Source organism: Oncorhynchus mykiss, unplaced genomic scaffold (genome assembly GCF_013265735.2).
Source record: "Oncorhynchus mykiss isolate Arlee unplaced genomic scaffold, USDA_OmykA_1.1 un_scaffold_223, whole genome shotgun sequence".
Taxonomy (NCBI): Eukaryota; Metazoa; Chordata; class Actinopteri; order Salmoniformes; family Salmonidae; genus Oncorhynchus; species Oncorhynchus mykiss.
The window spans coordinates 479,624-507,260 of record NW_023493692.1 but is presented as its reverse complement, the minus strand read 5'-3'; the positions used below and the strand labels follow the sequence as shown (position 1 = coordinate 507,260).

The window sequence follows — 27,637 nt, the reverse complement described above, 5'->3', positions numbered from 1 at the left end:
GACTCAGTTCTGGTACTCCTTTAATATGGCCTCATTATTACCTCGTACCCCTGAACATTGACTCAGTTCTGGTACTCCTTTAATATGGCCTCATTATTACCTCGTACCCCTGAACATTGACTCAGTTCTGGTACTCCTTTAATATGGCCTCATTATTACCTCGTACCCCTGAACATTGACTCAGTTCTGGTACTCCTTTAATATGGCCTCATTATTACCTCGTACCCCTGAACATTGACTCAGTTCTGGTACTTCTTTAATATGGCCTTATTATTGTCATTTTATTGTTGCTGTTTCCTTTAGGAGGGGGGGAGGGGGGGGGGGGGGGCTCTTCACTGAAAAGTCTACTGTTGTGTTCGTCTCATCGGACCAATAAAATGTGATTTGTACCAGTCAGGTCTGATTGAGCAAAGTATAGTGGTATGCTATGTGTAAATAAAACAACTAGATGACATGTGTTCTCTCTACTAGATGACGTGTGTTCTCTCAACTAGATGACCCGTGTTCTCTTTACTAGATGACCTGTGTTCTCTCAATTAGACAACGTGTGTTCTATCAACTAGCTGACGTGTGTTCTCACTACTAGATGACCTGTGTTCTCTCAACTAGATGACGTGTGATCTATCAACTAGATGACCTGTGTTCTCTCAACTAGATGACGTGTGTTCTCTTAACTTACTACTTACAGCTCTGTAAGAAGAGAACACATGTCATCTAGTTGTTTTGAAATGACTCGTGACATTACTTGCCAGATTAAACAATGTCGTGAATACTTTTCCTAAACTGCGTTACCCACTCCAGTCAGCAGATGGCGACGTGCGTCTTTCATGTGAAGATTCAGGCGTGACGTATAATCCAGTGGACGGGACCGGATAACAACAACACGGTTACGGATTCGACCACATTGGTAGCTCCCAAGCGACATAAAACCGAAACATTGGAGCTCTTTGGACCGTTATGTGTGTTATAGACATCAGTGTTTTAAACACGCTGTCTGCGTATAAAGTTATTCCATTTCACACTGACGCTGTTAGTCAGCTAGCTGGATAAAATAGCCTAGCACTAGGCTAGTCGATCATGCGAATGAGCTAACATCTCAGGACATGAACTCACTAAATTACTCCCACCCTGCTAAAGAAGAAGCTCGTGGCCTGAACGTTGTCGTGGCAGAGGAAGAGGAGGACAAATAAGCGTTAGGAAAGAAAGAAGAGAAGAAGGCTATCACATTGAAATAAGAAGAAGAAGGTATTGGATTAAATGAGGCGATGTACGTTACAGGGAAAGAAGTGGAGAAAGAAGAAGACGCCGTTTTTAGAGTGAAGGAGGAGATTACTGTCACAGTGAAAGGAGAGGAAGAAGGTTTCGGGGTGAAAGAGGAGGAGACGTACATGACTGTCACAATGAAAGGAGAGGAAGAAGGTTTCGGGGTGAAAGAGGAGGAGAAGTACATGACTGTCACAGTGAAAGGAGAGGAAGAAGAGCATGTTTTAGTGAAGGAAGAAGAGCATGTTTTAGTGAAGGAAGAAGAGGATGTCTTTGGAGTGAAAGAGGAGGAAGATGCTATGAGAGTGAAAGATGAGGGGGATGATGATGATGAAGAGGAGGGGGAGACTGGAGATCTGATTAACACCAGTGAGTATCGCCTTAAAAACAGGGGCACAAACTCTGCAGTTGGTGAACTAATGTGTGGTTTTAAAGGGGCATTAAGGGGCATTCTAACCAATAGGGTAGCCTAGTGGTTAGAGCGTAGGGACGGCAGGTTAGCCTAGTGGTTAGAGCGTAGGGACGGCAGGTTAGCCTAGTGGTTAGAGCGTTGGACTAGTAACCGAAAGGTTGCAAGTTTGAATCCCCGAGCTGACAAGGTACAAATCTGTCGTTCTGCCCCTGAACAAGGCAGTTAACCCACTGTTCCTAGGACGTCATTGAAAATAAGAATTTGTTCTTAACTGACTTGCCTAGTTAAATAAAAGTAAAATAAATGTTTAAAAAAATAATACTGTTCTACACTTGAATATGTTGTTCAGTGCTGTAGGAAGCAATACAGACTGGGGGAGCACCAACAAAAGGTTAACATCAAACGCTTCCCTCCCAGCCTGGTATTGGACTATAGGAGTCTAATGTTACTCCTTAGACCAACGACCTAATGTAACATTGGACTATAGGAGTCTAATGTTACTCCTTAGACCAACGACCTAATGTAACATTGGACTATAGGAGTCTAATGTTACTCCTTAGACCAACGACCTAATGTAACAGTATCCTCGCCCATACCCGGGCGCCTCTGCACACATCAACAACAGTCACCCACGAAGCATCGTTACCCATCTCTCCACAAAATCCGCGGCCCTTGCAGAGCAAGGGGGAACCACTACTTCAAGGTCTCAGAGCAAGTGACGTCACCGATTGAAACGCTATTTAGCGCGAACACCGCCGTTTCACATCCGTTACACTAACATGTTCTGTTTTGAAGGGGGAATTGGCTTCGGAAGTCAAAAACAGACAAATACTCCCATATTTATTTCAAATTCCAATTGTAAAATCGGTTCCAGTTGCTGTGCGGTTCTGGAAACCTGAATCTCTCTTCTTTCGTATCACATCCCCAAAAAATAGCTTCACAAATTCAAAATTAGTGTACAGCAAGTGGAGGCTGGTGGTGGGAGGAGGGCTCATAGTAGTGGCTGGAATGGAGTCAATGGATTGGTTGGTATCAACCACATGGAAACCACGTCTTTGATGTGTGTTTGGTGCCATTCCATTTGACTCCATTCCAGCCATTACTATGAGCCCTCCTCACACCAGCAGCCTCCACTTGCTGTACACTTTTAACAGTAAGAGTCCAATGACTCTTATGTGTAGTGGAATGGAACTGAGTCATGATCAAATGACTCTTATGTGTAATGGAATGGAACTGAGTCATGATCAAATGACTCTTATGTGTAATGGAATGGAACTGAGTCATGATCAAATGACTCTTATGTGTAATGGAATGGAACTGAGTCGTGATCAAATTACTCTTATGTGTAATGGAATGGAACTGAATCATGATCAAATGACTCTTATGTGGAATGGAATGGAACTGAGTCATGATCAAATGACTCTTATGTGTAATGGAATGGAACTGAGTCATGATCAAATGACTCTTATGTGTAATGGAATGGAACTGAGTCATGATCAAATGACTCTTATGTGTAATGGAATGGAACTGAATCATGATCAAATGACTCTTATGTGGAATGGAATGGAACTGAGTCATGATCAAATGACTCTTATGTGTAATGGAATGGAACTGAGTCATGATCAAATGACTCTTATGTGTAATGGAATGGAACTGAGTCATGATCAAATGACTCTTATGTGTAATGGAATGGAACTGAGTCATGATCAAATGACTCTTATGTGTAATGGAATGTTAACAATGGATCACATTTTGTGTTTTTTTTTGCAGGTGTAGCGAAATTCTTGCATTTAGGATATATTTTTCTGTTATGTTCAGCTCATAGTGTCTCCTGTTACTGTCCTCTCTTCCACTGACTGTTATGTTCAGCTCATAGTGTCTCCTGTTACTGTCCTCTCCTCCACTGACTGTTATGTTCAGCTCATAGTGTCTCCTGTTACTGTCCTCTCCTCCACTGACTGTTATGTTCAGCTCATAGTGTCTCCTGCTACTGTCCTCCCTTCTACTGACTGTTATGTTCAGCTCATAGTGTCTCCTGTTACTGTCCTCTCTTCCACTGACTGTTATGTTCAGCTCATAGTGTCTCCTGTTACTGTCCTCTCTTCCACTGACTGTTATGTTCAGCTCATAGTGTCTCCTGTTACTGTCCTCTCTTCCACTGACTGGTATGTTCAGCTCATAGTGTCTCCTGTTACTGTCCTCTCTTCCACTGACTGTTATGTTCAGCTCATAGTGTCTCCTGTTACTGTCCTCTCTTCCACTGACTGTTATGTTCAGCTCATAGTGTCTCCTGTTATGTTCAGCTCATAGTGTCTCCTGTTACTGTCCTCTCTTCCACTGACTGTTATGTTCAGCTCATAGTGTCTCCTGTTACTTTCCTCTCTTCCACTGACATACTGTTATGTTCAGCTCATAGTGTCTCCTGTTATGTTCAGCTCATAGTGTCTCCTGTTACTGTCCTCTCTTCCACTGACTGTTATGTTCAGCTCATAGTGTCTCCTGTTACTTTCCTCTCTTCCACTGACATACTGTTATGTTCAGCTCATAGTGTCTCCTGTTATGTTCAGCTCATAGTGTCTCCTGTTATGTTCAGCTCATAGTGTCTCCTGCTACTGTCCTCCCTTCCACTGACATACTGTTATGTTCAGCTCATAGTGTCTCCTGTTATGTTCAGCTCATAGTGTCTCCTGTTATGTTCAGCTCATAGTGTCTCCTGTTACTGTCCTCTCTTCCACTGACTGTTATGTTCAGCTCATAGTGTCTCCTGTTACTGTCCTCTCTTCCACTGACTGGTATGTTCAGCTCATAGTGTCTCCTGTTACTGTCCTCTCTTCCACTGACTGTTATGTTCAGCTCATAGTGTCTCCTGTTACTGTCCTCTCTTCCACTGACTGTTATGTTCAGCTCATAGTGTCTCCTGTTACTGTCCTCTCTTCCACTGACTGTTATGTTCAGCTCATAGTGTCTCCTGTTACTGTCCTCTCTTCCACTGACTGTTATGTTCAGCTCATAGTGTCTCCTGTTATGTTCAGCTCATAGTGTATCCTGTTATGTTCAGCTCATAGTGTCTCCTGTTATGTTCAGCTCATAGTGTCTCCTGCTACTGTCCTCTCTTCCACTGACTGTTATGTTCAGCTCATAGTGTCTCCTGTTACTGTCCTCTCTTCTACTGACTGTTATGTTCAGCTCATAGTGTCTCCTGTTACTGTCCTCTCTTCCACTGACTGTTATGTTCAGCTCATAGTGTCTCCTGTTACTGTCCTCTCTTCCACTGACTGTTATGTTCAGCTCATAGTGTCTCCTGTTATGTTCAGCTCATAGTGTATCCTGTTATGTTCAGCTCATAGTGTCTCCTGTTATGTTCAGCTCATAGTGTCTCCTGCTACTGTCCTCTCTTCCACTGACTGTTATGTTCAGCTCATAGTGTCTCCTGTTACTGTCCTCTCTTCCACTGACTGTTATGTTCAGCTCATAGTGTCTCCTGTTACTGTCCTCTCTTCTACTGACTGTTATGTTCAGCTCATAGTGTCTCCTGTTACTGTCCTCTCTTCTACTGACTGTTATGTTCAGCTCATAGTGTCTCCTGTTATGTTCAGCTCATAGTGTCTCCTGTTATGTTCAGCTCATAGTGTCTCCTGTTATGTTCAGCTCATAGTGTCTCCTGTTATGTTCAGCTCATAGTGTCTCCTGTTATGTTCAGCTCATAGTGTCTTCTGTTATGTTCAGCTCATAGTGTCTCCTGTTATGTTCAGCTCATAGTGTCTCCTGTTATGTTCAGCTCATAGTGTCTCCTGTTACTGTCCTCTCTTCCACTGACTGTTATGTTCAGCTCATAGTGTCTCCTGTTACTGTCCTCTCTTCTACTGGCTGTTATGTTCAGCTCATAGTGTCTCCTGTTACTGTCCTCTCTTCTACTGACTGTTATGTTCAGCTCATAGTGTCTCCTGTTACTGTCCTCTCTTCTACTGACTGTTATGTTCAGCTCATAGTGTCTCCTGTTACTGTCCTCTCTTCCACTGACTGTTATGTTCAGCTCATAGTGTCTCCTGTTACTGTCCTCCCTTCCACTGACTGTTATGTTCAGCTCATAGTGTCTCCTGCTACTGTCCTCTCTACCACTGACTGTTATGTTCAGCTCATAGTGTCTCCTGTTACTGTCCTCCCTTCTACTGACTGTTATGTTCAGCTCATAGTGTCTCCTGTTACTGTCCTCTCTTCCACTGACTGTTATGTTCAGCTCATAGTGTCTCCTGTTATGTTCAGCTCATAGTGTCTCCTGTTATGTTCAGCTCATAGTGTCTCCTGTTATGTTCAGCTCATAGTGTCTCCTGTTATGTTCAGCTCATAGTGTCTCCTGTTATGTTCAGCTCATAGTGTCTCCTGTTACTGTCCTCCCTTCCACTGACTGTTATGTTCAGCTCATAGTGTCTCCTGTTATGTTCAGCTCATAGTGTCTCCTGTTATGTTCAGCTCATAGTGTCTCCTGTTACAGTCCTCTCTTCTACTGACTGTTATGTTCAGCTCATAGTGTCTCCTGTTATGTTCAGCTCATAGTGTCTCCTGTTATGTTCAGCTCATAGTGTCTCCTGTTATGTTCAGCTCATAGTGTCTCCTGTTATGTTCAGCTCATAGTGTCTCCTGTTATGTTCAGCTCATAGTGTCTCCTGTTACTGTCCTCCCTTCCACTGACTGTTATGTTCAGCTCATAGTGTCTCCTGTTACTGTCCTCTCTTCTACTGACTGTTATGTTCAGCTCATAGTGTCTCCTGTTACTGTCCTCTCTTCTACTGACTGTTATGTTCAGCTCATAGTGTCTCCTGCTACTGTCCTCCCTTCCACTGGCTGTTATGTTCAGCTCATAGTGTCTCCTGTTACTGTCCTCTCTTCTACTGACTGTTATGTTCAGCTCATAGTGTCTCCTGTTACTGTCCTCCCTTCCACTGACTGTTATGTTCAGCTCATAGTGTCTCCTGTTACTGTCCTCTCTTCTACTGACTGTTATGTTCAGCTCATAGTGTCTCCTGTTATGTTCAGCTCATAGTGTCTCCTGTTATGTTCAGCTCATAGTGTCTCCTGTTATGTTCAGCTCATAGTGTCTCCTGTTATGTTCAGCTCATAGTGTCTCCTGCTACTGTCCTCTCTTCCACTGACTGTTATGTTCAGCTCATAGTGTCTCCTGTTACTGTCCTCTCTTCTACTGACTGTTATGTTCAGCTCATAGTGTCTCCTGTTACTGTCCTCTCTTCTACTGACTGTTATGTTCAGCTCATAGTGTCTCCTGTTACTGTCCTCTCTTCCACTGACATACTGTTATGTTCAGCTCATAGTGTCTCCTGTTATGTTCAGCTCATAGTGTCTCCTGTTATGTTCAGCTCATAGTGTCTCCTGTTATGTTCAGCTCATAGTGTCTCCTGTTATGTTCAGCTCATAGTGTCTCCTGCTACTGTCCTCTCTTCCACTGACTGTTATGTTCAGCTCATAGTGTCTCCTGTTACTGTCCTCTCTTCTACTGGCTGTTATGTTCAGCTCATAGTGTCTCCTGTTACTGTCCTCTCTTCTACTGACTGTTATGTTCAGCTCATAGTGTTTCCTGTTACTGTCCTATCTTCTACTGACATACTGTCCTGTTCAGCTCATAGTGTCTCCTGTTATGTTCAGCTCATCGTGTCTCCTGTTATGTTCAACTCATAGTGTCTCCTGTTATGTTCAGCTCATAGGGTCTCCTGTTATGTTCAGCTCATAGTGTCTCCTGTTATGTTCAGCTCATAGTGTCTCCTGTTATGTTCAGCTCATAGTGTCTCCTGTTATGTTCAGCTCATAGTGTCTCCTGTTATGTTCAGCTCATAGTGTCTCCTGTTATGTTCAGCTCATAGTGTCTCCTGTTACTGTCCTCCCTTCCACTGACTGTTATGTTCAGCTCATAGTGTCTCCTGTTACTGTCCTCTCTTCTACTGACTGTTATGTTCAGCTCATAGTGTCTCCTGTTACTGTCCTCCCTTCCACTGACTGTTATGTTCAGCTCATAGTGTCTCCTGTTACTGTCCTCTCTTCTACTGACTGTTATGTTCAGCTCATAGTGTCTCCTGTTATGTTCAGCTCATAGTGTCTCCTGTTATGTTCAGCTCATAGTGTCTCCTGTTATGTTCAGCTCATAGTGTCTTCTGTTATGTTCAGCTCATAGTGTCTCCTGTTATGTTCAGCTCATAGTGTCTCCTGTTATGTTCAGCTCATAGTGTCTCCTGTTACTGTCCTCTCTTCCACTGACTGTTATGTTCAGCTCATAGTGTCTCCTGTTACTGTCCTCTCTTCTACTGGCTGTTATGTTCAGCTCATAGTGTCTCCTGTTACTGTCCTCTCTTCTACTGACTGTTATGTTCAGCTCATAGTGTCTCCTGTTACTGTCCTCTCTTCTACTGACTGTTATGTTCAGCTCATAGTGTCTCCTGTTACTGTCCTCTCTTCCACTGACTGTTATGTTCAGCTCATAGTGTCTCCTGTTACTGTCCTCCCTTCCACTGACTGTTATGTTCAGCTCATAGTGTCTCCTGCTACTGTCCTCTCTACCACTGACTGTTATGTTCAGCTCATAGTGTCTCCTGTTACTGTCCTCCCTTCTACTGACTGTTATGTTCAGCTCATAGTGTCTCCTGTTACTGTCCTCTCTTCCACTGACTGTTATGTTCAGCTCATAGTGTCTCCTGTTATGTTCAGCTCATAGTGTCTCCTGTTATGTTCAGCTCATAGTGTCTCCTGTTATGTTCAGCTCATAGTGTCTCCTGTTATGTTCAGCTCATAGTGTCTCCTGTTATGTTCAGCTCATAGTGTCTCCTGTTACTGTCCTCCCTTCCACTGACTGTTATGTTCAGCTCATAGTGTCTCCTGTTATGTTCAGCTCATAGTGTCTCCTGTTATGTTCAGCTCATAGTGTCTCCTGTTACAGTCCTCTCTTCTACTGACTGTTATGTTCAGCTCATAGTGTCTCCTGTTATGTTCAGCTCATAGTGTCTCCTGTTATGTTCAGCTCATAGTGTCTCCTGTTATGTTCAGCTCATAGTGTCTCCTGTTATGTTCAGCTCATAGTGTCTCCTGTTATGTTCAGCTCATAGTGTCTCCTGTTACTGTCCTCCCTTCCACTGACTGTTATGTTCAGCTCATAGTGTCTCCTGTTACTGTCCTCTCTTCTACTGACTGTTATGTTCAGCTCATAGTGTCTCCTGTTACTGTCCTCTCTTCTACTGACTGTTATGTTCAGCTCATAGTGTCTCCTGCTACTGTCCTCCCTTCCACTGGCTGTTATGTTCAGCTCATAGTGTCTCCTGTTACTGTCCTCTCTTCTACTGACTGTTATGTTCAGCTCATAGTGTCTCCTGTTACTGTCCTCCCTTCCACTGACTGTTATGTTCAGCTCATAGTGTCTCCTGTTACTGTCCTCTCTTCTACTGACTGTTATGTTCAGCTCATAGTGTCTCCTGTTATGTTCAGCTCATAGTGTCTCCTGTTATGTTCAGCTCATAGTGTCTCCTGTTATGTTCAGCTCATAGTGTCTCCTGTTATGTTCAGCTCATAGTGTCTCCTGCTACTGTCCTCTCTTCCACTGACTGTTATGTTCAGCTCATAGTGTCTCCTGTTACTGTCCTCTCTTCTACTGACTGTTATGTTCAGCTCATAGTGTCTCCTGTTACTGTCCTCTCTTCTACTGACTGTTATGTTCAGCTCATAGTGTCTCCTGTTACTGTCCTCTCTTCCACTGACATACTGTTATGTTCAGCTCATAGTGTCTCCTGTTATGTTCAGCTCATAGTGTCTCCTGTTATGTTCAGCTCATAGTGTCTCCTGTTATGTTCAGCTCATAGTGTCTCCTGTTATGTTCAGCTCATAGTGTCTCCTGCTACTGTCCTCTCTTCCACTGACTGTTATGTTCAGCTCATAGTGTCTCCTGTTACTGTCCTCTCTTCTACTGGCTGTTATGTTCAGCTCATAGTGTCTCCTGTTACTGTCCTCTCTTCTACTGACTGTTATGTTCAGCTCATAGTGTTTCCTGTTACTGTCCTATCTTCTACTGACATACTGTCCTGTTCAGCTCATAGTGTCTCCTGTTATGTTCAGCTCATCGTGTCTCCTGTTATGTTCAACTCATAGTGTCTCCTGTTATGTTCAGCTCATAGGGTCTCCTGTTATGTTCAGCTCATAGTGTCTCCTGTTATGTTCAGCTCATAGTGTCTCCTGTTATGTTCAGCTCATAGTGTCTCCTGTTATGTTCAGCTCATAGTGTCTCCTGTTATGTTCAGCTCATAGTGTCTCCTGTTATGTTCAGCTCATAGTGTCTCCTGTTACTGTCCTCCCTTCCACTGACTGTTATGTTCAGCTCATAGTGTCTCCTGTTACTGTCCTCTCTTCTACTGACTGTTATGTTCAGCTCATAGTGTCTCCTGTTACTGTCCTCCCTTCCACTGACTGTTATGTTCAGCTCATAGTGTCTCCTGTTACTGTCCTCTCTTCCACTGACTGGTATGTTCAGCTCATAGTGTCTCCTGTTACTGTCCTCCCTTCCACTGACTGTTATGTTCAGCTCATAGTGTCTCCTGTTACTGTCCTCTCTTCTACTGACTGTTATGTTCAGCTCATAGTGTCTCCTGTTACTGTCCTCTCTTCCACTGACTGGTATGTTCAGCTCATAGTGTCTCCTGTTACTGTCCTCCCTTCCACTGACTGTTATGTTCAGCTCATAGTGTCTCCTGTTACTGTCCTCTCTTCTACTGACTGTTATGTTCAGCTCATAGTGTCTCCTGTTACTGTCCTCTCTTCCACTGACTGTTATGTTCATATCAAAGTGTCTCCTGTTACTGTCCTCTCTTCCACTGACTGTTATGTTCAGCTCATAGTGTCTCCTGTTACTGTCCTCTCTTCTACTGACTGTTATGTTCAGCTCATAGTGTCTCCTGTTATGTTCAGCTCATAGTGTCTCCTGTTACTGTCCTCTCTTCCACTGACTGTTATGTTCAGCTCATAGTGTCTCCTGTTACTGTCCTCTCTTCCACTGACTGTTATGTTCAGCTCATAGTGTCTCCTGTTTACTGTCCTCCCTTCCACTGACTGTTATGTTCAGCTCATAGTGTCTCCTGTTACTGTCCTCTCTTCCACTGACTTGTATGTTCAGCTCATAGTGTCTCCTGTTACTGTCCTCCCTTCCACTGACTGTTATGTTCAGCTCATGTTTCCCCTTAAACCACTCGAGTGTTTCTTTAACAGTATGCTTAGGGTCATTGTCCTGCTGGAAGGTGAATCTCCGTCCCAGTCTCAAATCTCTGCAAGACTGAAACAGGTTACCCCTCAATAATTCCCTGTATTTAGCGCCATCCATAATTTATTCAATTCTGAGCAGTTTCCCAGTCCCTGCCGATGGAAAAACATCCCCACAGCATGATGCTGCTGCCACTACCATGCTTCACTGTGGGGAAGCTCTTTTCGAGGTGATGAGGTGTTGGTTTTGCGCCAGACATAGTGTTTTCCTTGATGGCCAAAAAGCTCAATTTTAGTCTCATTTGACCATAGTATTGTCTTCCATATGTTTGGGGAGTCTCCCACATGCCTTTTGGCGAACACCAAACATGTTTGCTTATTTTTTTTCTTGAAACAAGGGCTTTTTTTCTGGCCACTCTTCCATAAAGCCCAGCTCTGTGGAGTGTACGACTTAAAGTGGTCCTATGGACAGATACTCCAATCTCCGCTGTGGAGCTTTTCACCTCCTTCAGGGATATCTTTGGCCTCTTTGTTGCCTCTTTGATTAATGCCCTCCTTGTCTGGTCTGTGAGTTTTGGTGGGCGGCCCTCTCTTGGCAGGTTGGTTGTGGTGCCATAATCTGTCCAATTTTTAATAATGGATTTAATGGTGCTCTGTGGGATGTTCAAAGTTTCTGATTTTTTTTGTTATAACCCAACCCTGACCTGTACTTCTCCACAACTTTGTCCCTGACCTGTTTGGAGAGCTCCTTGGTCTTCATGGTGCCGCTTGCTTAATGGTGTTGTAGACTGGGGCCTTTCAGAACATGTATGTATGTATGTATGTATGTATGTATATATATATATATATATATATATATATATATATATATATATATATATATATATATATATATATATATATATATATATATATATATATATATATAATGAGATCATGTGACACTTAGATTGCACACAGGTGGACTTTATTTAACTAATTATGTGACTTCTAAAGGTAATTGCACCAGATCTTATTTAGGGGCTTCATAGCAAAGAGGGTGAATACAAATGCATGCCCTACTTTTCAGTTTTTTTTATATATATACTTCACCAATATGGACTATTTTGTGTATATCCATTACATGAAATCCAAATAAAAATACATTTAAATTACAGGTTGTAATGCAACAAAATAGAAAAAATGCCAAAGGGGATGAATACTTTTGCAAGGCACTGTATATGGTATACCGCCAGTTTAGTTGGGATTAAACTTCATCGGAAGACAGTTTGATCAAGTAGAGGTTTTATTCACGTCTCTGTTTAACCAAATACTCTGTTTGTCTTCGGCAGAAGAGAGGCCAGACTCTCAGTCTGACGGCAGGAAGAGTCCTTTGGGGGAACCAGACCCAGAGACGCCCAAACCAGCAAGACCACACCACTGCTCCCAGTGTGGAAAGAGTTTTTCCCGGTTATGGGACCGGAAAATACATGAGAGAATACACTCTGGAGTGAAGCCTTACCACTGCTCAGACTGTGGAAAGAGATTTACCCAGCTAGGGCACCTGAAAGAACATAAGAGAACACACACTGGTGAGAAGCCCTACCAATGCTCCCAGTGTGGAAAGAGTTTTAACCAGTTAGGGGCCCTGAAAACGCATGAGAGAATACACACAGGAGAAAAGCCCTACCAATGCTCCCAATGTGAAAAGAGATTTACCCAGTTAGGTACCCTGAAAGAGCATGAATTAAAACACACAAAGACACAGGAGAAGACATACCACTGCTCTCATTGTGGGAAGACATTTTCCAGGTCAGAGGACCTGAAATCACATGAGAGAATAGCGAGGCTGTGTTCCGACTTATGTTTTTGACTGAGATTTTTTTTTTGTCTTTGTTCATGCTAGATGCTGTTCATCACGTTTGCCGCTTGCTGACTGATAATTTTTTTTTAAAAGAGAGCGCTCGTAGACCTTGTCCCGTTGGGACGTAGACAGTTCCGGAAGACAAATTAATAATGTCAGTCATAAGTATTTTACAGTTCTTCCAGGGGGGGCGGTAACTGTCAGTGTAGTTGACCTCTGATTCGTCGAGCTTCATGTCAGTCATCAGTATTTTGCAGTTCTTACAGAGCGGGCGGTAACTGTCAGTGTAGTTGACCTCTGATTCGTCGAGCTTCATGTCAGTCATCAGTATTTTGCAGTTCTTACAGAGCGGGCGGTAACTGTCAGTGTAGTTGACCTCTGATTCGTCGAGCTTCATGTCAGTCATTCCCACTTCGGTCCACGTGTGTGAAAGAAGGTGTGGTTGGTTGCATTTTTACAAAGGCCCTGATCTATTTTCCACTTATATGGTCTTATGATCAATCACATCAGATATTGTTTTTCAGAGCTGATCTAAGTGGTCAAAAGACCAATTGGTGGATTTATGTTTTTAGAATTTAGAATTTAGAATTCTGAGTAAGATTCTGTTAATAAATAATGCCATCCATAAACTGTCTGTACCTTCTATGTGCAGTCATAAAACCTATTTCAATGTTCATGTTATTTCCTTGGGTTTCCATAGGTACCATATTTGACTTGGTAATAACCTCATATTTATCATTGCTGGGAAGTATCTGAAATTCATTACACAGAGCATAATGAAAGGCATAAAAACGACACAATCATTCATTTGTTACATTCGATATCCGAAATACTCTCATCACTCTGTGCGTCTCTTTGGTAAAAACATGATTTATCAGATTATTGGTTAATTAGCAGTCTGGTCCCTTGGGCTTGTCAGTAAGCATTTCACTGTAAGGTCTACTACACCTGTTGTATTCGGCATTTCACTGTAAGGTCTACTACACCTGTTGTATTCGGCATTTCATTGTAAGGTCTACTACCTGTTGTATTCGACATTTCATTGTAAGGTCTACTACACCTGTTATATTCAGCATTTCACTGTAAGGTTTACACCTGTTGTATTCGGCATTTCACTGTGAGGTCTACTACACCTGTTGTATTCAGCATTTCACTGTAAGGTCTACTACACCTGTTGTATTCAGCACTTCACTGTAAGGTCTACTACACCTGTTGTATTCAGCATTTCATTGTAAGGTCTACTACACCTGTTGTATTCAGCATTTCACTGTGAGGTCTACTACACCTGTTGTATTCGGCATTTCATTGTAAGGTCTACTACACCTGTTGTATTCAGCATTTCACTGTGAGGTCTACTACACCTGTTGTATTCAGCATTTCACTGTGAGGTCTACTACACCTGTTGTATTCAGCATTTCATTGTAAGGTCTACTACACCTGTTGTATTCAGTATTTCACTGTAAGGTCTACTACACCTGTTGTATTCAGTATTTCACTGTAAGGTCTACTACACCTGTTGTATTCAGCATTTCACTGTGAGGTCTACTACACCTGTTGTATTCAGCATTTCACTGTAAGGTCTACTACACCTGTTGTAGTCAGCATTTCACTGTAAGGTCTACTACACCTGTTGTATTCAGCATTTCACTGTGAGGTCTACTACACCTGTTGTATTCAGCATTTCATTGTAAGGTCTACTACACCTGTTGTATTCAGTATTTCACTGTAAGGGCTACTACACCTGTTGTATTCAGTATTTCACTGTAAGGTCTACTACACCTGTTGTATTCGGCATTTCACTGTGAGGTCTACTACACCTGTTGTATTCGGCATTTCACTGTGAGGTCTACTACACCTGTTGTATTCGGCGCATGTGACAAATAAGATTTGATTGGAGTAAATCCAGGATCTCTGCAACATCTCTTTTATTTGTTGTTTAAGATTAACATTTAAAAATGAGTATTTTGTTTTGACTGCGACACAAAAGGATAATCTCTCACCTTAATAACACAGAACACGTGATCTCACGATCGCTCTCCCGAAGAGTCTTACTACAGTAAAGCTATCAATTCTTCCACTCTAGGTGGGGACACTTCAAGGCTGAAAAGGGGACACTGTTTGGTTGATTTATGATTAGAGAGAAAGAAATATATCGAATTATTTAGAGATGCGTATGGAAAAGTGTATGGAAATGCTTTTGTGGTTATGGTGACACCCGTGTTTCATGACCTGACGTAAAAGATCCCAGAATGTTCCATAAAGTTTATTTCTCTCACATTTTGTGCACAAATTAGTTTACATCTCTGTTAGTGAGCATTTGGTCCTTTTCCAAGATAATCCAATTCACCTGACAGGTGTGTCATATCAAGAAGCTGATTAAACTGGTGCAGCTTGTGCTGGGGGACAATACGGGGCCACTCTAAAATGTGCAGTTTTGTCACACAACACAATGCCACAGATGTCTCAAGTTTTGAGGGAGCACGCAATTGGCATGCGGACTTGCCGGAATGTCCACCAGAGCTGTTTTACGGAAAATGTAATGTTCATTTCTCTACCATAAGCCGCCTCCAATGTTGTTTTAGAGAATTTGTCAGTACGGCCAACTGGCCTAACAACTGCAGACCATGTGTAACCATGCCAACCCAGGACCTCCACATTCGGGATTGTCTGAGACCGGCCACCTGGACAGCTGATGAAACTGAGGAGTATTTCTGTCTGTAATAAAGCCCTTTTGTGGGGAAAAACTCATTCTGATTGGCTAGGCCTGGCTCCCCGTGGGTGGGCCTATGCCCTCTCAGGGCCGAGGGCCACCCATGGCTGCGCCCCTGCCCATAGATCAGGCCCTAATACATGTATTTCAACTGAGTTCCTTATCTGAACTGTAACTAAGTTTAATAGTTGAAATTGTTGCAAATTGCATTTGTATTTTTTGTTCAGTATAGACAGACAGGGCATCATTGTATCTGTCTCATTATGGCGTCTGTGAGAGCATGGGCAGAGCCATTGAGGCCATCTTCATTTTGAATTAGTTGGTCTTCCACTACTTCTATGACTTGGTAAACAAACTGAAAGGGTACATACTGCCCCCCTAGAGGGTTTGAACAGGTACACTGGCAGTAAGGAAGTATAATTCATTGGCTGATCCCTCTTGATGACCTGGATGGAATCATGTGGTCCTTCCTTAACCAATAGGAAGTCCCATCCAGTTGACTACTTCAAAAGTCCTCAATGACAATGGCGCTGCCCATGCTAAAACAGACCATCTCTATGAGAATAGCCAATGCTAAAACAGACTATGAGAATAGCTCATGCTAAAACAGACTTTTGGCCACTAGAGTCCTCTATCTATCTCTATGAGAATAGCCCATGCTAAGACAGAGTTTTGGCCACTAGAGTCCTCTATCTATCTCTATGAGAATAGCATTGAGGGTTGTTGGTAAGAATGACGTCACTACACTAATTAGGACAGGGAATTGGAGCAACAACAAACTCTGATCTCATCGATAGAAAAGTGTATGGAACTAAACCTGTATTTGGCGTTCCGTGAAGTGTCTTAGAATTTAGGAAGCAACCTTTAGCCAATATACTTTGAGTATAAACCCTTCAATGTTGTTCAGAATATGATTTGGATATTTTCAAAATGTAAAATGAAAGAATAAAACAGCTGAATAGAATTTGCATTTTGTTGATTCTAACGTTCAAACCTCTTGAATTTGATTTGTAATTGCAAATTAATTTCATATGATATACGATTTGGATTTTGCTAAATGTATTGGATTTGATATATATATATATATATATATATACCTTGAGAACTCTTGAATTTAAGTTGTTTCAATGCTTAATTTGTGCAGTGGTCATCAAGCTAAAGGTGTATGAAAATGTGATGACTGATATTTTTATGAGTAAAAAATAAAATAGCCTTAAAGTATCACTCGTAATCATTCAACACAGTTTCCTTTGTATGTCTTTATATCAATTATTATTTAATTAATAAAATGAAAATAAAACGTTTCATCAACTGCGTTACCAACTCCAGTTAGCAGATGGCGATATCCGCATTTAATGAGATGTTGCTAATGTGACGTATAATCTAGTGGACGGAACGCTTCTTCACCAACATGGCTATTGATTCAATCACCTCGGTAGCCTACATAAAACAGATACATTAAAGCGCTTTAGACGTTTCAGTTAGTTTAAAACACATTTATGTCGTATCTAGTTACCCTTAATTTCTATATTTATGTTTTTGTTAGCCATCTAGATGGGTGGTTAAATTACCAGTAGCCTAGAAGCTAATTAATGATAGCTAGCTAACGTTACCTCGCTAACATCCTCGACCATGAGCTCACCAAGCTACACCCCACCTGCTAAAGAAGAGGGGGTCTGCTGGACGGAGAAAGAAGCCCCCGTGAAAGAGGAGGAGGAAGAGGAGGCTGTCACGGTTAAACAAGAAGTAGAGGGTGAGGCTTTTACAGTTAAACAAGAAGTAGAGGGTGAGGCTTTTACAGTTAAACAAGAAGTAGGGGGTGAGGCTTTTACAGTTAAACAAGAAGTAGAGGGTGAAGCTGTTGGAGTGAAAGAAGAGGAGGTGGATGTTACTGTGGAGGAAGAGAAACAAGACGGTGCCGCTTTGGGAGTGAAAGAGGAGGAATTGACTGTCACAGTGAAAGAAGAAGATATTTTCAGAGTGAAAGAGGAGGATGCCGTCTTTGGAGTGAAGGAGGAGGGGGAGATTACTGTCACATGGGAGGAGGAGGAAGAGATTGGAGATATAATTAACACCAGTGAGTACCGTCTCAAAAACAGAAGTACAAACTATGCAGTTGTTAAACTATTGTGTGGTTTTACTGAAGTTATATACTTGAATATGTTCTTCTGTACTGTAGAAATGGTTAAAGCTACACTGTCAGATAGTGTACACCATCAAACAGAGGGCCGTTAACAATGGGTCAATGCATCCTATGACATTGATCAAAATACTGTAGTCCTCATTATCTGTTATTATGGAGCTCTGCTCAGCCTGTAAACATGACATTATCTATTATCATAGAGCTCTGCTCAGCCTATAAACATGACATTATCTATTATTATAGAGCTCTGCTCAGCCTATAAACATGGCATTATCTATTATAATAGAGCTATGCTCAGCCTATAAACATGACATTATCTATTATTATAGAGCTCTGCTCAGCCTGTAAACATGACATTATATATTATTATAGAGCTCTGCTCAGCCTATAAACATGGCATTATCTATTATAATAGAGCTCTGCTCAGCCTGGAGACATGACATTATCTATTATAATAGAGCTCTGCTCAGCCTGTAAACATGGCATTATCTATTATTATAGAGCTATGCTCAGCCTGTAAACATGACATTATATATTATTATAGAGCTCTGCTCATTCCATGAAAGCAGATTATATTTGAAGCTCTACATTATTATTATTATTATTATAGTAGCCACCAAGTTTTTCTTTAAATGAGGAATCATTTCTGGTTTAAACCTCATAGGTGGACAGTTTTATCATGTGCTGGTTTCATTCTGGTCTCTGATTAGTAGTTAATTAAATGCTATTTTTTGTCTTTAGCAGGAGAGAGACCAGACACTCACTCTGACAGCAGGAAGAGTCCTTCAGGGGAACCAGACACAGAGACGCCCAAACCAGCGAGACCACACCACTGCTCCCAGTGTGGAAAGAGTTTTACTAAGTTACGGAATCTAAAAGAGCACGAGAGGACACACACAGGAGAAAAGCCTTTCCAATGCTCCCAGTGTGGAAAGAGTTTTACCGTGTTAACTAACCTGAAAAGGCATGAGAGAATACACACTGGAGAAAAGCCTTACCAATGTTCCCAATGTGAAAAGAGTTTTACCGTGTTAGTTAACCTGAAAAGACATGAGAGAATACACACAGGAGAAAAGCCTTACCAATGTTCTCTGTGTGGCAAGAGTTTTACCCAGTTAAGGTCCCTGAAAAGGCATGAGAGAGTACACTCTGGAGAGAAGCCTTATCAATGTTCCCATTGTGGAAGGAGTTTTAGGTCGTCTGCAAACATGAAGGAGCATGAGAGGACACACACAGGAGAAAAGCCTTTCCAATGCTCACATTGTGGAAAGAGTTTTACCCATCTAGTGAGCCTGAAAAGACATGAGAGAATGCACACAGGGGAAATGCCCTACCAATGCTCCCATTGTGGAAAGAGTTTTTCCCAATCAGCAAAACTGAAAAGACATAAGAGAATGCACACTGGAGAGAAGCCTTTCAAATGCTCCCATTGTGGAAAGAGTTTTACCCAATCAGGGGGCCTGAAAAAGCATGAGATAAAGAAGAAGCTATGTTCTTTATGTTCTTGACTGAGAATGTGTTTTTGTGAATGACAACTTCAGTAAAACCTAATAAAAATATCTTTGTTGTTGTTTTTTTTACAATTTCAATACTTTAATTGAATACAGAGTACCTCTGTTTTTAAGTATACGTTCTCTGTGGATGGAGTGGAGCATTAAATATAGAGTCCTGGACAGAGTCTTGTCCATCAGTCGCTGTGGATGGAGGGGAACATTAAATATAGAGTCCTGGACAGAGTCGTGTCCATCATTCGCTGTGGATGGAGTGGAACATTAAATATAGAGTCCTGGACACAGTCTTGTCCATCAGTCGCTGTGGATGGAGGGGAACATTAAATATAGAGTCCTGGACAGAGTCTTGTCCATCAGTTGCTGTGGATGGAGGGGAACATTAAATATAGAGTCCTGGACAGAGTCTTGTCCATCAGTCGCTGTGGATGAAGTGGAACATTAAATATAGAGTCCTGGACAGAGTCTTGTCCATCAGTCGCTGTGGATGGAGGGGAACATTAAGTATAGAGTCCTGGACAGAGTCGTGTCCATCATTCGCTGTGGATGGAGTGGAACATTAAATATAGAGTCCTGGACAGAGTCTTGTCCATCAGTCGCTGTGGATGGAGGGGAACATTAAATATAGAGTCCTGGACAGAGTCTTGTCCATCAGTCGCTGTGGATGGAGTGGAGCCGAGACACAGCTCCTTGATATGTTGCCTGATCTCCTCTTCAGCTGTGAAATAATCGTTTTATAATGTACATTAAACTAGACTTGAGGTTTCACAGTTTATCTTTTGTCGTAGTGATAAACTTTGCCTTTAGGGTTGGTCGTTGACCAGCTCCATTATTGCAATAGAAATGACAAATTCTCTCTAACTTGATTAGAATTTCCACGACACTCTGCTCGGGTCACGAAAATCCATTTCATGAAGCTCCAGACGAATAGTTATTGTGCTGACGATGTTGCTTCCAGAGGCAGTTTGGAACTCGCTTCACCACTCGGCAGTCCCGTCCTGTGAGCTTGTGTGTCCTACCACTTGGTAGCTGAGCTGTTGTTGCTCCTAGACTTTTTCCAACTTCACGAGAACAGCACTTTCTGTTGACTGGGGGGCAACTCTAGCAGGGGAAGAAATTTGACGAACTGACTTGTTGGAAAGGTGAACATCGTATGACGGGTGCCACGTTGAAACTCACTGAGCTCTTCAGTAAGGCCATTCTGCCGCCCATGTTTGTCTATGGAGATTGCATGGCTGTGTGCTCGATTTTATACACCTGTCAGCAACGGGTGTGGATGCAATAGCAAAATACGCTCATTTGAAGGGGTGTCCACATACTTTTGTATATACAGTTGTAGCCGGGAAAATATTGGCACCCTTGCACTTTTTTCAAATAATACACAATTTCTTCCAGAAAACTGTTCAAATGAAAACATATTTTAGTGTCCACATAAGTATGTCTCCGGTTTGTAGTTGAACAAAACCGGAATAATTTACGAAGTGTTAGCTTATTACACAAAGACATCCTAAAATGGCCTAGAAAATATCAGTGGCACCTTCTAGAAGTAGTGAAAAATATTCTCCTTTACTTTGGAATTGAACCGACCTGTGGTGAGTTGCAGGTACCTGCAATATAACAATCACTCATTCAACCAGTTTGAATAGAGAAAGGGACTCATTCAACCAGTTTAAATAGAGAAAAGGACTCATTCAACCAGTTTGAATAGAGAAAGGGACTCATTCAACCAGTTTAAATAGAGGAAAGGACTCATTCAACCAGTTTGAATAGAGAAAAGGACTCATTCAACCAGTTTGAATAGAGAAAAGGACTCATTCAACCAGTTTGAATAGAGAAAATGACTCATTCAACCAGTTTGAATAGAGAAAAGGACTCATTCAACCAGTTTGAATAGAGAAAAGGACTCATTCAGCCAGTTTGAATAGAGAAAAGGACTCATTCAACCAGTTTGAATAGAGAAAAGGACTCATTCAACCAGTTTGAACAGAGAAAAGGACTCATTCAACCAGTTTAAATAGAGAAAAGGACTCATTCAGCCAGTTTGAATAGAGAAAAGGACTCATTCAACCAGTTTGAATAGAGAAAGGGACTCATTCAACCAGTTTGAACAGAGAAAAGGACTCATTCAACCAGTTTAAATAGAGAAAAGGACTCATTCAACCAGTTTGAATAGAGAAAAATCACTAATTCAACCAGTTTGAATAGAGAAAAGGACTCATTCAACCAGTTTGAATAGAGAAAAGGACTCATTCAACCAGTTTGAATAGAGAAAAGGACTCATTCAACCAGTTTGAATAGAGAAAGGGACTCATTCAACCAGTTTGAATAGAGAAAAGGACTCATTCAACCAGTTTGAATAGAGAAAAGGACTCATTCAACCAGTTTGAATAGAGAAAAGGACTCATTCAACCAGTTTGAATAGAGAAAAGGACTCATTCAACCAGTTTGAATAGAGAAAAATCACTCATTCAACCAGTTTGAATAGAGAAAAGGACTCATTCAACCAGTTTGAATAGAGAAAAGGACTCATTCAACCAGTTTGAATAGAGAAAAATCACTCATTCAACCAGTTTGAATAGAGAAAAATCACTCATTCAACCAGTTTGAATAGAGAAAAGGACTCCTTGATGTTCCTGTTTCCACCGTACGTAATGTTATCGAGATGTTTGAGGCCCGTGCCACTAGTCAACCTCCCTGGACGTGGCCGCAACAGAACACTTGATGAAAGATCGCAGCGAAGGATTGTTCCAATGGTGGAGAAAGCACCTCTCAACTTCCACACAGATTCAACCTTCAGACACAAGGTACGACAGTTTCAACTCACACCAACCCAATGAAAGGGGGTTATATGGAAGGAGACCCAAGAGGACCCCACTGCTGAGAGAGAGACATAAGAAAGCCGGACTGAAATTTGCCAAAACACACTTGATCATGCCAAAAATATTCCAGGGAGAATGTCCTGTGGACAGATGAGAGCAAATTAGAGCTTTATATGGTAAAGCTGAACATCTCTGTGTTTACAGAAAATAAAATGAAACATTCAAAGAGAATAACTCCTTCCCTACAGTCAAACACAGAGGTTCAGTGATGTTTTGGGGTTTCTTTACTGCCTCTGACACCGGGTGGCTTGAACATGTGCCTGGTATCGTGAAATCAGGAGAATCAGGAGAAACCAGTGTCAGAAAGCTGGGTCTCCGTCGAAGGTCATGGGTTTTCCAGCAGGACAATGACCCCCCCCCAAACACACTTCAGAAAGTTGGGTCTCCATCGAAGGTCATGGGGTCTTCCAGCAGGACAATGACCCCAACACACTTCAGAAAGCTGGGTCTCCGTCGAAGGTCATGGGGTCTTCCAGCAGGACAATGACCCCAACACACTTCAGAAAGCTGGGTCTCCGTCGAAGGTCATGGGGTCTTCCAGCAGGACAATGACCCCAACACACTTCAGAAAGCTGGGTCTCCGTCGAAGGTCATGGGGTCTTCCAGCAGGACAATGACCCCAACACACTTCAGAAAGCTGGGTCTCCGTCGAAGGTCATGGGGTCTTCCAGCAGGACAATGACCCCAAACACACTTCAGAAAGCTGGGTCTCCGTCGAAGGTCGTGGGGTCTTCCAGCAGGACAATGACCCCAAACACACTTCAGAAAGCTGGGTCTCCGTCGAAGGTCGTGGGGTCTTCCAGCAGGACAATGACCCCAAACACACTTCAGAAAGCTGGGTCTCCGTCGAAGGTCGTGGGGTCTTCCAGCAGGACAATGACCCCAAACACACTTCAGAAAGCTGGGTCTCCGTCGAAGGTCGTGGGGTCTTCCAGCAGGACAATGACCCCAAACACACTTCCGAAAGCTGGGTCTCCGTCGAAGGTCGTGGGGTCTTCCAGCAGGACAATGACCCCAAACACACTTCAGAAAGCTGGGTCTCCGTCGAAGGTCGTGGGGTCTTCCAGCAGGACAATGACCCCAAACACACTTCAGAAAGCTGGGTCTCCGTCGAAGGTCGTGGGGTCTTCCAGCAGGACAATGACCCCAAACACACTTCAGAAAGCTGGGTCTCCGTCGAAGGTCGTGGGTTCTTCCAGCAGGACAATGACCCCAAACACACTTCAGAAAGCTGGGTCTCCGTCGAAGGTCATGGGGTCTTCCAGCAGGACAATGACCCCAACACACTTCAGAAAGCTGGGTCTCCGTCGAAGGTCATGGGGTCTTCCAGCAGGACAATGACCCCAACACACTTCAGAAAGCACCCAGGAAGGGTTCAAGACAAAACGTTGGACTGTTCTGAAGTGGCCAGCAGTGAGTCCAGATGTAAATCCCATTGAAAACTTGTGGAGGGATCTGAAAACAGCAGTTAGAACAAGGATCCCTTCTAATCTGGGAGAACTGGAGCAGCTTGACCAAGAGGAGTGGGACCTAACTGACTGTACAGAGATACAGGAGGCTCATCAATGGTTAAAGGAACTACCAGTACAGAGATACAGGAAGCTCATCAATGGTTATAGGAACTACCAGTACAGAGATACAGGAAGATCATCGATGGTTAAAGGAACTACCAGTACAGAGATACAGGAAGCTCATCGATGGTTAAAGGAACTACCAGTACAGAGATACAGGAAGCTCATCGATGGTTAAAGGAACTACCAGTACAGAGATACAGGAAGCTCATCAATGGTTATAGGAACTACCAGTACAGAGATACAGGAAGCTCATCGATGGTTATAGGAACTACCAGTACAGAGATACAGGAAGCTCATCAATGGTTAAAGGAACTACCAGTACAGAGATACAGGAAGCTCATTGATGGTTATAGGAACTACCAGTACAGAGATACAGGAAGCTCATCGATGGTTATAGGAACTACCAGTACAGAGATACAGGAAGCTCATTGATGGCTAAAGGAACTACCAGTACAGAGATACAGGAAGCTCATCGATGGTTAAAGGAACTACCAGTACAGAGATACAGGAAGCTCATCGATGGTTAAAAGAACTACCAGTACAGAGATACAGGAAGCTCATCGATGGTTAAAGGAACTACCAGTACAGAGATACAGGAAGCTCATCGATGGTTAAAATAACTACCAGTACAGAGATACAGGAAGCTCATCGATGGTTATAGGAACTACCAGTACAGAGATACAGGAAGCTCATCGATGGTTAAAAGAACTACCAGTACAGAGATACAGGAAGCTCATCGATGGCTAAAGGAACTACCAGTACAGAGATACAGGAAGCTCATCGATGGTTAAAAGAACTACCAGTACAGAGATACAGGAAGCTCATCGATGGTTATAGGAACTACCAGTACAAAGATACAGGAAGCTCATCGATGATTAAAAGAACTACCAGTACAGAGATACAGGAAGCTCATCGATGGCTAAAGGAACTACCAGTACAGAGATACAGGAAGCTCATTGATGGTTATAGGAACTACCAGTACAGAGATACAGGAAGCACATCGATGGTTAAATGAACTACCAGTACAGAGATACAGGAAGCTCATCGATGGCTAAAGGCACTACCAGTACAGAGATACAGGAAGCTCATCGATGGCTAAAGGAAGCGCTTGATTGCAGTTAGGATGTGCTACCAAATATTAAACCTAGGGTGTCAATAATTTTGTAAAAATGTCTGTTTATTTTCTGATTTAAATGAATATATTAAGTTCGGAATCAAAAACAAAGGTTCTGTGGAGACCAAATACTTTGGACAATTTCAATTTATTTTTTGGGGGGGGGAAATTGTATTGGAAATCTGTAGGAGAACATAGGAAGGGCCGATGGGAAGACAGCAGTCACACACAGCGTGATGTTACAGCACCACTACACTGCATAGAGCCGATGGGAAGACAGCAGTCACACACAGCGTGATGTTACAGCCCCACTACACTGCATAGAGCCGATGGGAAGACAGCAGTCACACACAGCGTGATGTTACAGCCCCACTACACTGCATAGAGCCGATGGGAAGACAGCAGTCACACACAGCGTGATGTTACAGCCCCACTACACTGCATAGGGCCGATGGGAAGACAGCAGTCACACACAGCGTGATGTTACAGCCCCACTACACTGCATAGAGCCGATGGGAAGACAGCAGTCACACACAGCGTGATGTTACAGCCCCACTACACTGCATAGGGCCGATGGGAAGACAGCAGTCACACACAGCGTGATGTTACAGCCCCACTACACTGCATAGGGCCGATGGGAAGACAGCAGTCACACACAGCGTGATGTTACAGCACCACTACACTGCATAGGGCCGATGGGAAGACAGCAGTCACACACAGCGTGATGTTACAGCCCCACTACACTGCATAGGGCCGATGGGAAGACAGCAGTCACACACAGCGTGATGTTACAGCCCCACTACACTGCATAGGGCCGATGGGAAGACAGCAGTCACACACAGCGTGATGTTACAGCCCCACTACACTGCATAGGGCTGATGGGAAGACAGCAGTCACACACAGCATGATGTTAAAGGATAAGCAGTCTATTCTCTCTGCCATAATAAGCCAGTAGGTCCCAATCATACAGAAACACAACCATTAGCCTGAGCATTTCCCAATAGAAATGTACAACTATTACTGTAGAAAAACATACTATAGTGGGGGGACTTCATTATTCCTGCTGCCGTGGATATGGCTGTGACAATGCTGGAGGAAAAGGCCCCAAAAAAAACTATAGGGACAAAGCCTTCATAAAACAACACTGTTTCACAACGCATCAGTGACGTGGCAGGAGATGTACGGAAACATTTACCCCTCCGCATACAAGCCAGTGAATTCTATGCGTTACAGCTGGATGAGTCAACGGGCGTGGAGGGCCTGGCCTGGTATATGTCCGTTACAGCTGGATGAGTCAACGGGCGTGGAGGGCCTGGCCTGGTATATGTCCGTTACAGCTGGATGAGTCAACAGGCCTGGCACAGCTCCTGGTATATGTCCGTTACAGCTGGATGAGTCAATGGACGTGGAGGGCCTGGCCTGGTATATGTCCGTTACAGCTGGATGAGTCAACGGGCGTGGAGGGCCTGGCCTGGTATATGTCCGTTACAGCTGGATGAGTCAACGGGCGTGGAGGGCCTGGCCTGGTATATGTCCGTTACAGCTGGATGAGTCAACAGGCCTGGCACAGCTCCTGGTATATGTCCGTTACAGCTGGATGAGTCAACGGACGTGGCGGGCCTGGCCTGGTATATGTCTGTTACGTTTATGGGGGGTCAATTAAAGAAGACATCCTCTTCTGCAAACCACTGGAAACCAGGACAAAAGGAGAGGATATTTTTAAAGTACTGGACAACTTTGTGACATCAAATGGACTTTCTACTTTTATACTCAGACAAGACAGAGATGCTTGTTCTAGGTCCCAAGAAACAAAGAGATCTTCTGTTGAATCTGACAATTAATCTTAATGGTTGTACAGTCGTCTCAAATAAAACTGTGAAGGAAACTCGGCGTTACTCTGGACCCTGATCTCTCTTTTGAAGAACATATCAAGACTGTTTCAAGGACAGCTTTTTTCCATCTACGTAACATTGCAAAAATCAGAAACTTTCTGTCCAAAAATGATGCAGAAAAATTAATCCATGCTTTTGTCACTTCTAGGTTAGACTACTGCAATGCTCTACTTTCCGGTTACCCGGATAAAGCACTAAATAAACTTCAGTTAGTGCTAAATACGGCTGCTAGAATCCTGACTAGAACCAAAAAATTTGATCATATTACTCCAGTGCTAGCCTCCCTACTCTGGCTTCCTGTCAAGGCAAGGGCTGATTTCAAGGTTTTACTGCTAACCTACAAAGCATTACATGGGCTTGCTCCTACCTATCTCTCTGATTTGGTCCTGCCGTACATACCTACACGTACGCTACGGTCACAAGACGCAGGCCTCCTAATAGTCTCTAGAATTTCTAAGCAAACAGCTGGAGGCAGGGCTTTCTCCTACAGAGCTCCATTTTTATGGAATGGTCTGCCTACCCATGTGAGAGACGCAAACTCAGTCTCAACCTTTAAGTCTTTACTGAAGACTCATCTCTTCAGTGGGTCATAAGGCTCTGGAGCAACGAACAGCCCTTGCTGTCTCTGCCTGGCCGGTTCCCCTCTTTCCACTGGGATTCTCTGCCTCTAGCCCTATTACAGGGGCTGAGTCACTGGCTTACTAGGGCTCTTTCATACCGTCCCTAGGAGGGGTGCGTCACTTGAGTGGGTTGAGTCACTGATGTGATCTTCCTGTCTGGTTTGGCGCCCCCCCTTGGGTTGTGCCGTGGCGGAGATCTTTGTGGGCTATACTCGGCCTTGTCTCAGGATGGTAAGTTGGTGGTTGAAGATATCCCTCTAGTGGTGTGGGGGCTGTGCTTTGGCAAAGTGGGTGGGGTTATATCCTTCCTGTTTGGCCCTGTCATCAGATGGGGCCACAGTGTCTCCTGACCCCTCCTGTCTCAGCCTCCAGTATTTATGCTGCAGTAGTTTATGTGTCGGGGGGCTAGGGTCAGTTTGTTATATCTGGAGTACTTATC

General features: G+C 43.1%; 2 protein-coding genes across 5 annotated transcripts; both read left to right on the top strand.

The window, feature by feature from the left end:
• The first annotated feature begins 817 nt into the window (after window positions 1-817).
• Window positions 818-13,387, top strand: LOC118948165 (zinc finger protein 436-like). 2 transcript variants are annotated; one of them, XM_036973145.1, is made up of 3 exons: window positions 818-1,359; window positions 1,420-1,632; window positions 12,247-13,387. In XM_036973145.1, the coding sequence occupies exons 1-3, from the start codon at window positions 1,266-1,268 to the stop codon at window positions 12,765-12,767; spliced, it is 828 nt and encodes a 275-aa protein (XP_036829040.1). In that variant the 5' UTR covers window positions 818-1,265; the 3' UTR covers window positions 12,768-13,387. The 2 variants fall into 2 exon arrangements, with proteins under 2 accessions (XP_036829040.1, XP_036829039.1); XM_036973144.1 differs by having other exon boundaries at window positions 819-1,632.
• Window positions 13,388-16,811: 3,424 nt separating this feature from the next.
• On the top strand, window positions 16,812-19,892 carry LOC110519060 (zinc finger and SCAN domain-containing protein 2-like). 3 transcript variants are annotated; one of them, XM_036973143.1, is made up of 3 exons: window positions 16,812-17,199; window positions 17,233-17,545; window positions 18,353-19,892. In XM_036973143.1, exons 1-3 carry the CDS (start codon window positions 17,101-17,103, stop codon window positions 19,117-19,119), a joined length of 1,179 nt encoding a protein of 392 aa, XP_036829038.1. In that variant the 5' UTR covers window positions 16,812-17,100; the 3' UTR covers window positions 19,120-19,892. The 3 variants fall into 3 exon arrangements, with proteins under 3 accessions (XP_036829038.1, XP_021452033.2, XP_021452031.2); XM_021596358.2 differs by having other exon boundaries at window positions 16,812-17,545; window positions 18,356-19,892; XM_021596356.2 differs by having other exon boundaries at window positions 16,812-17,545.
• The last annotated feature ends 7,745 nt before the right edge of the window (window positions 19,893-27,637 follow it).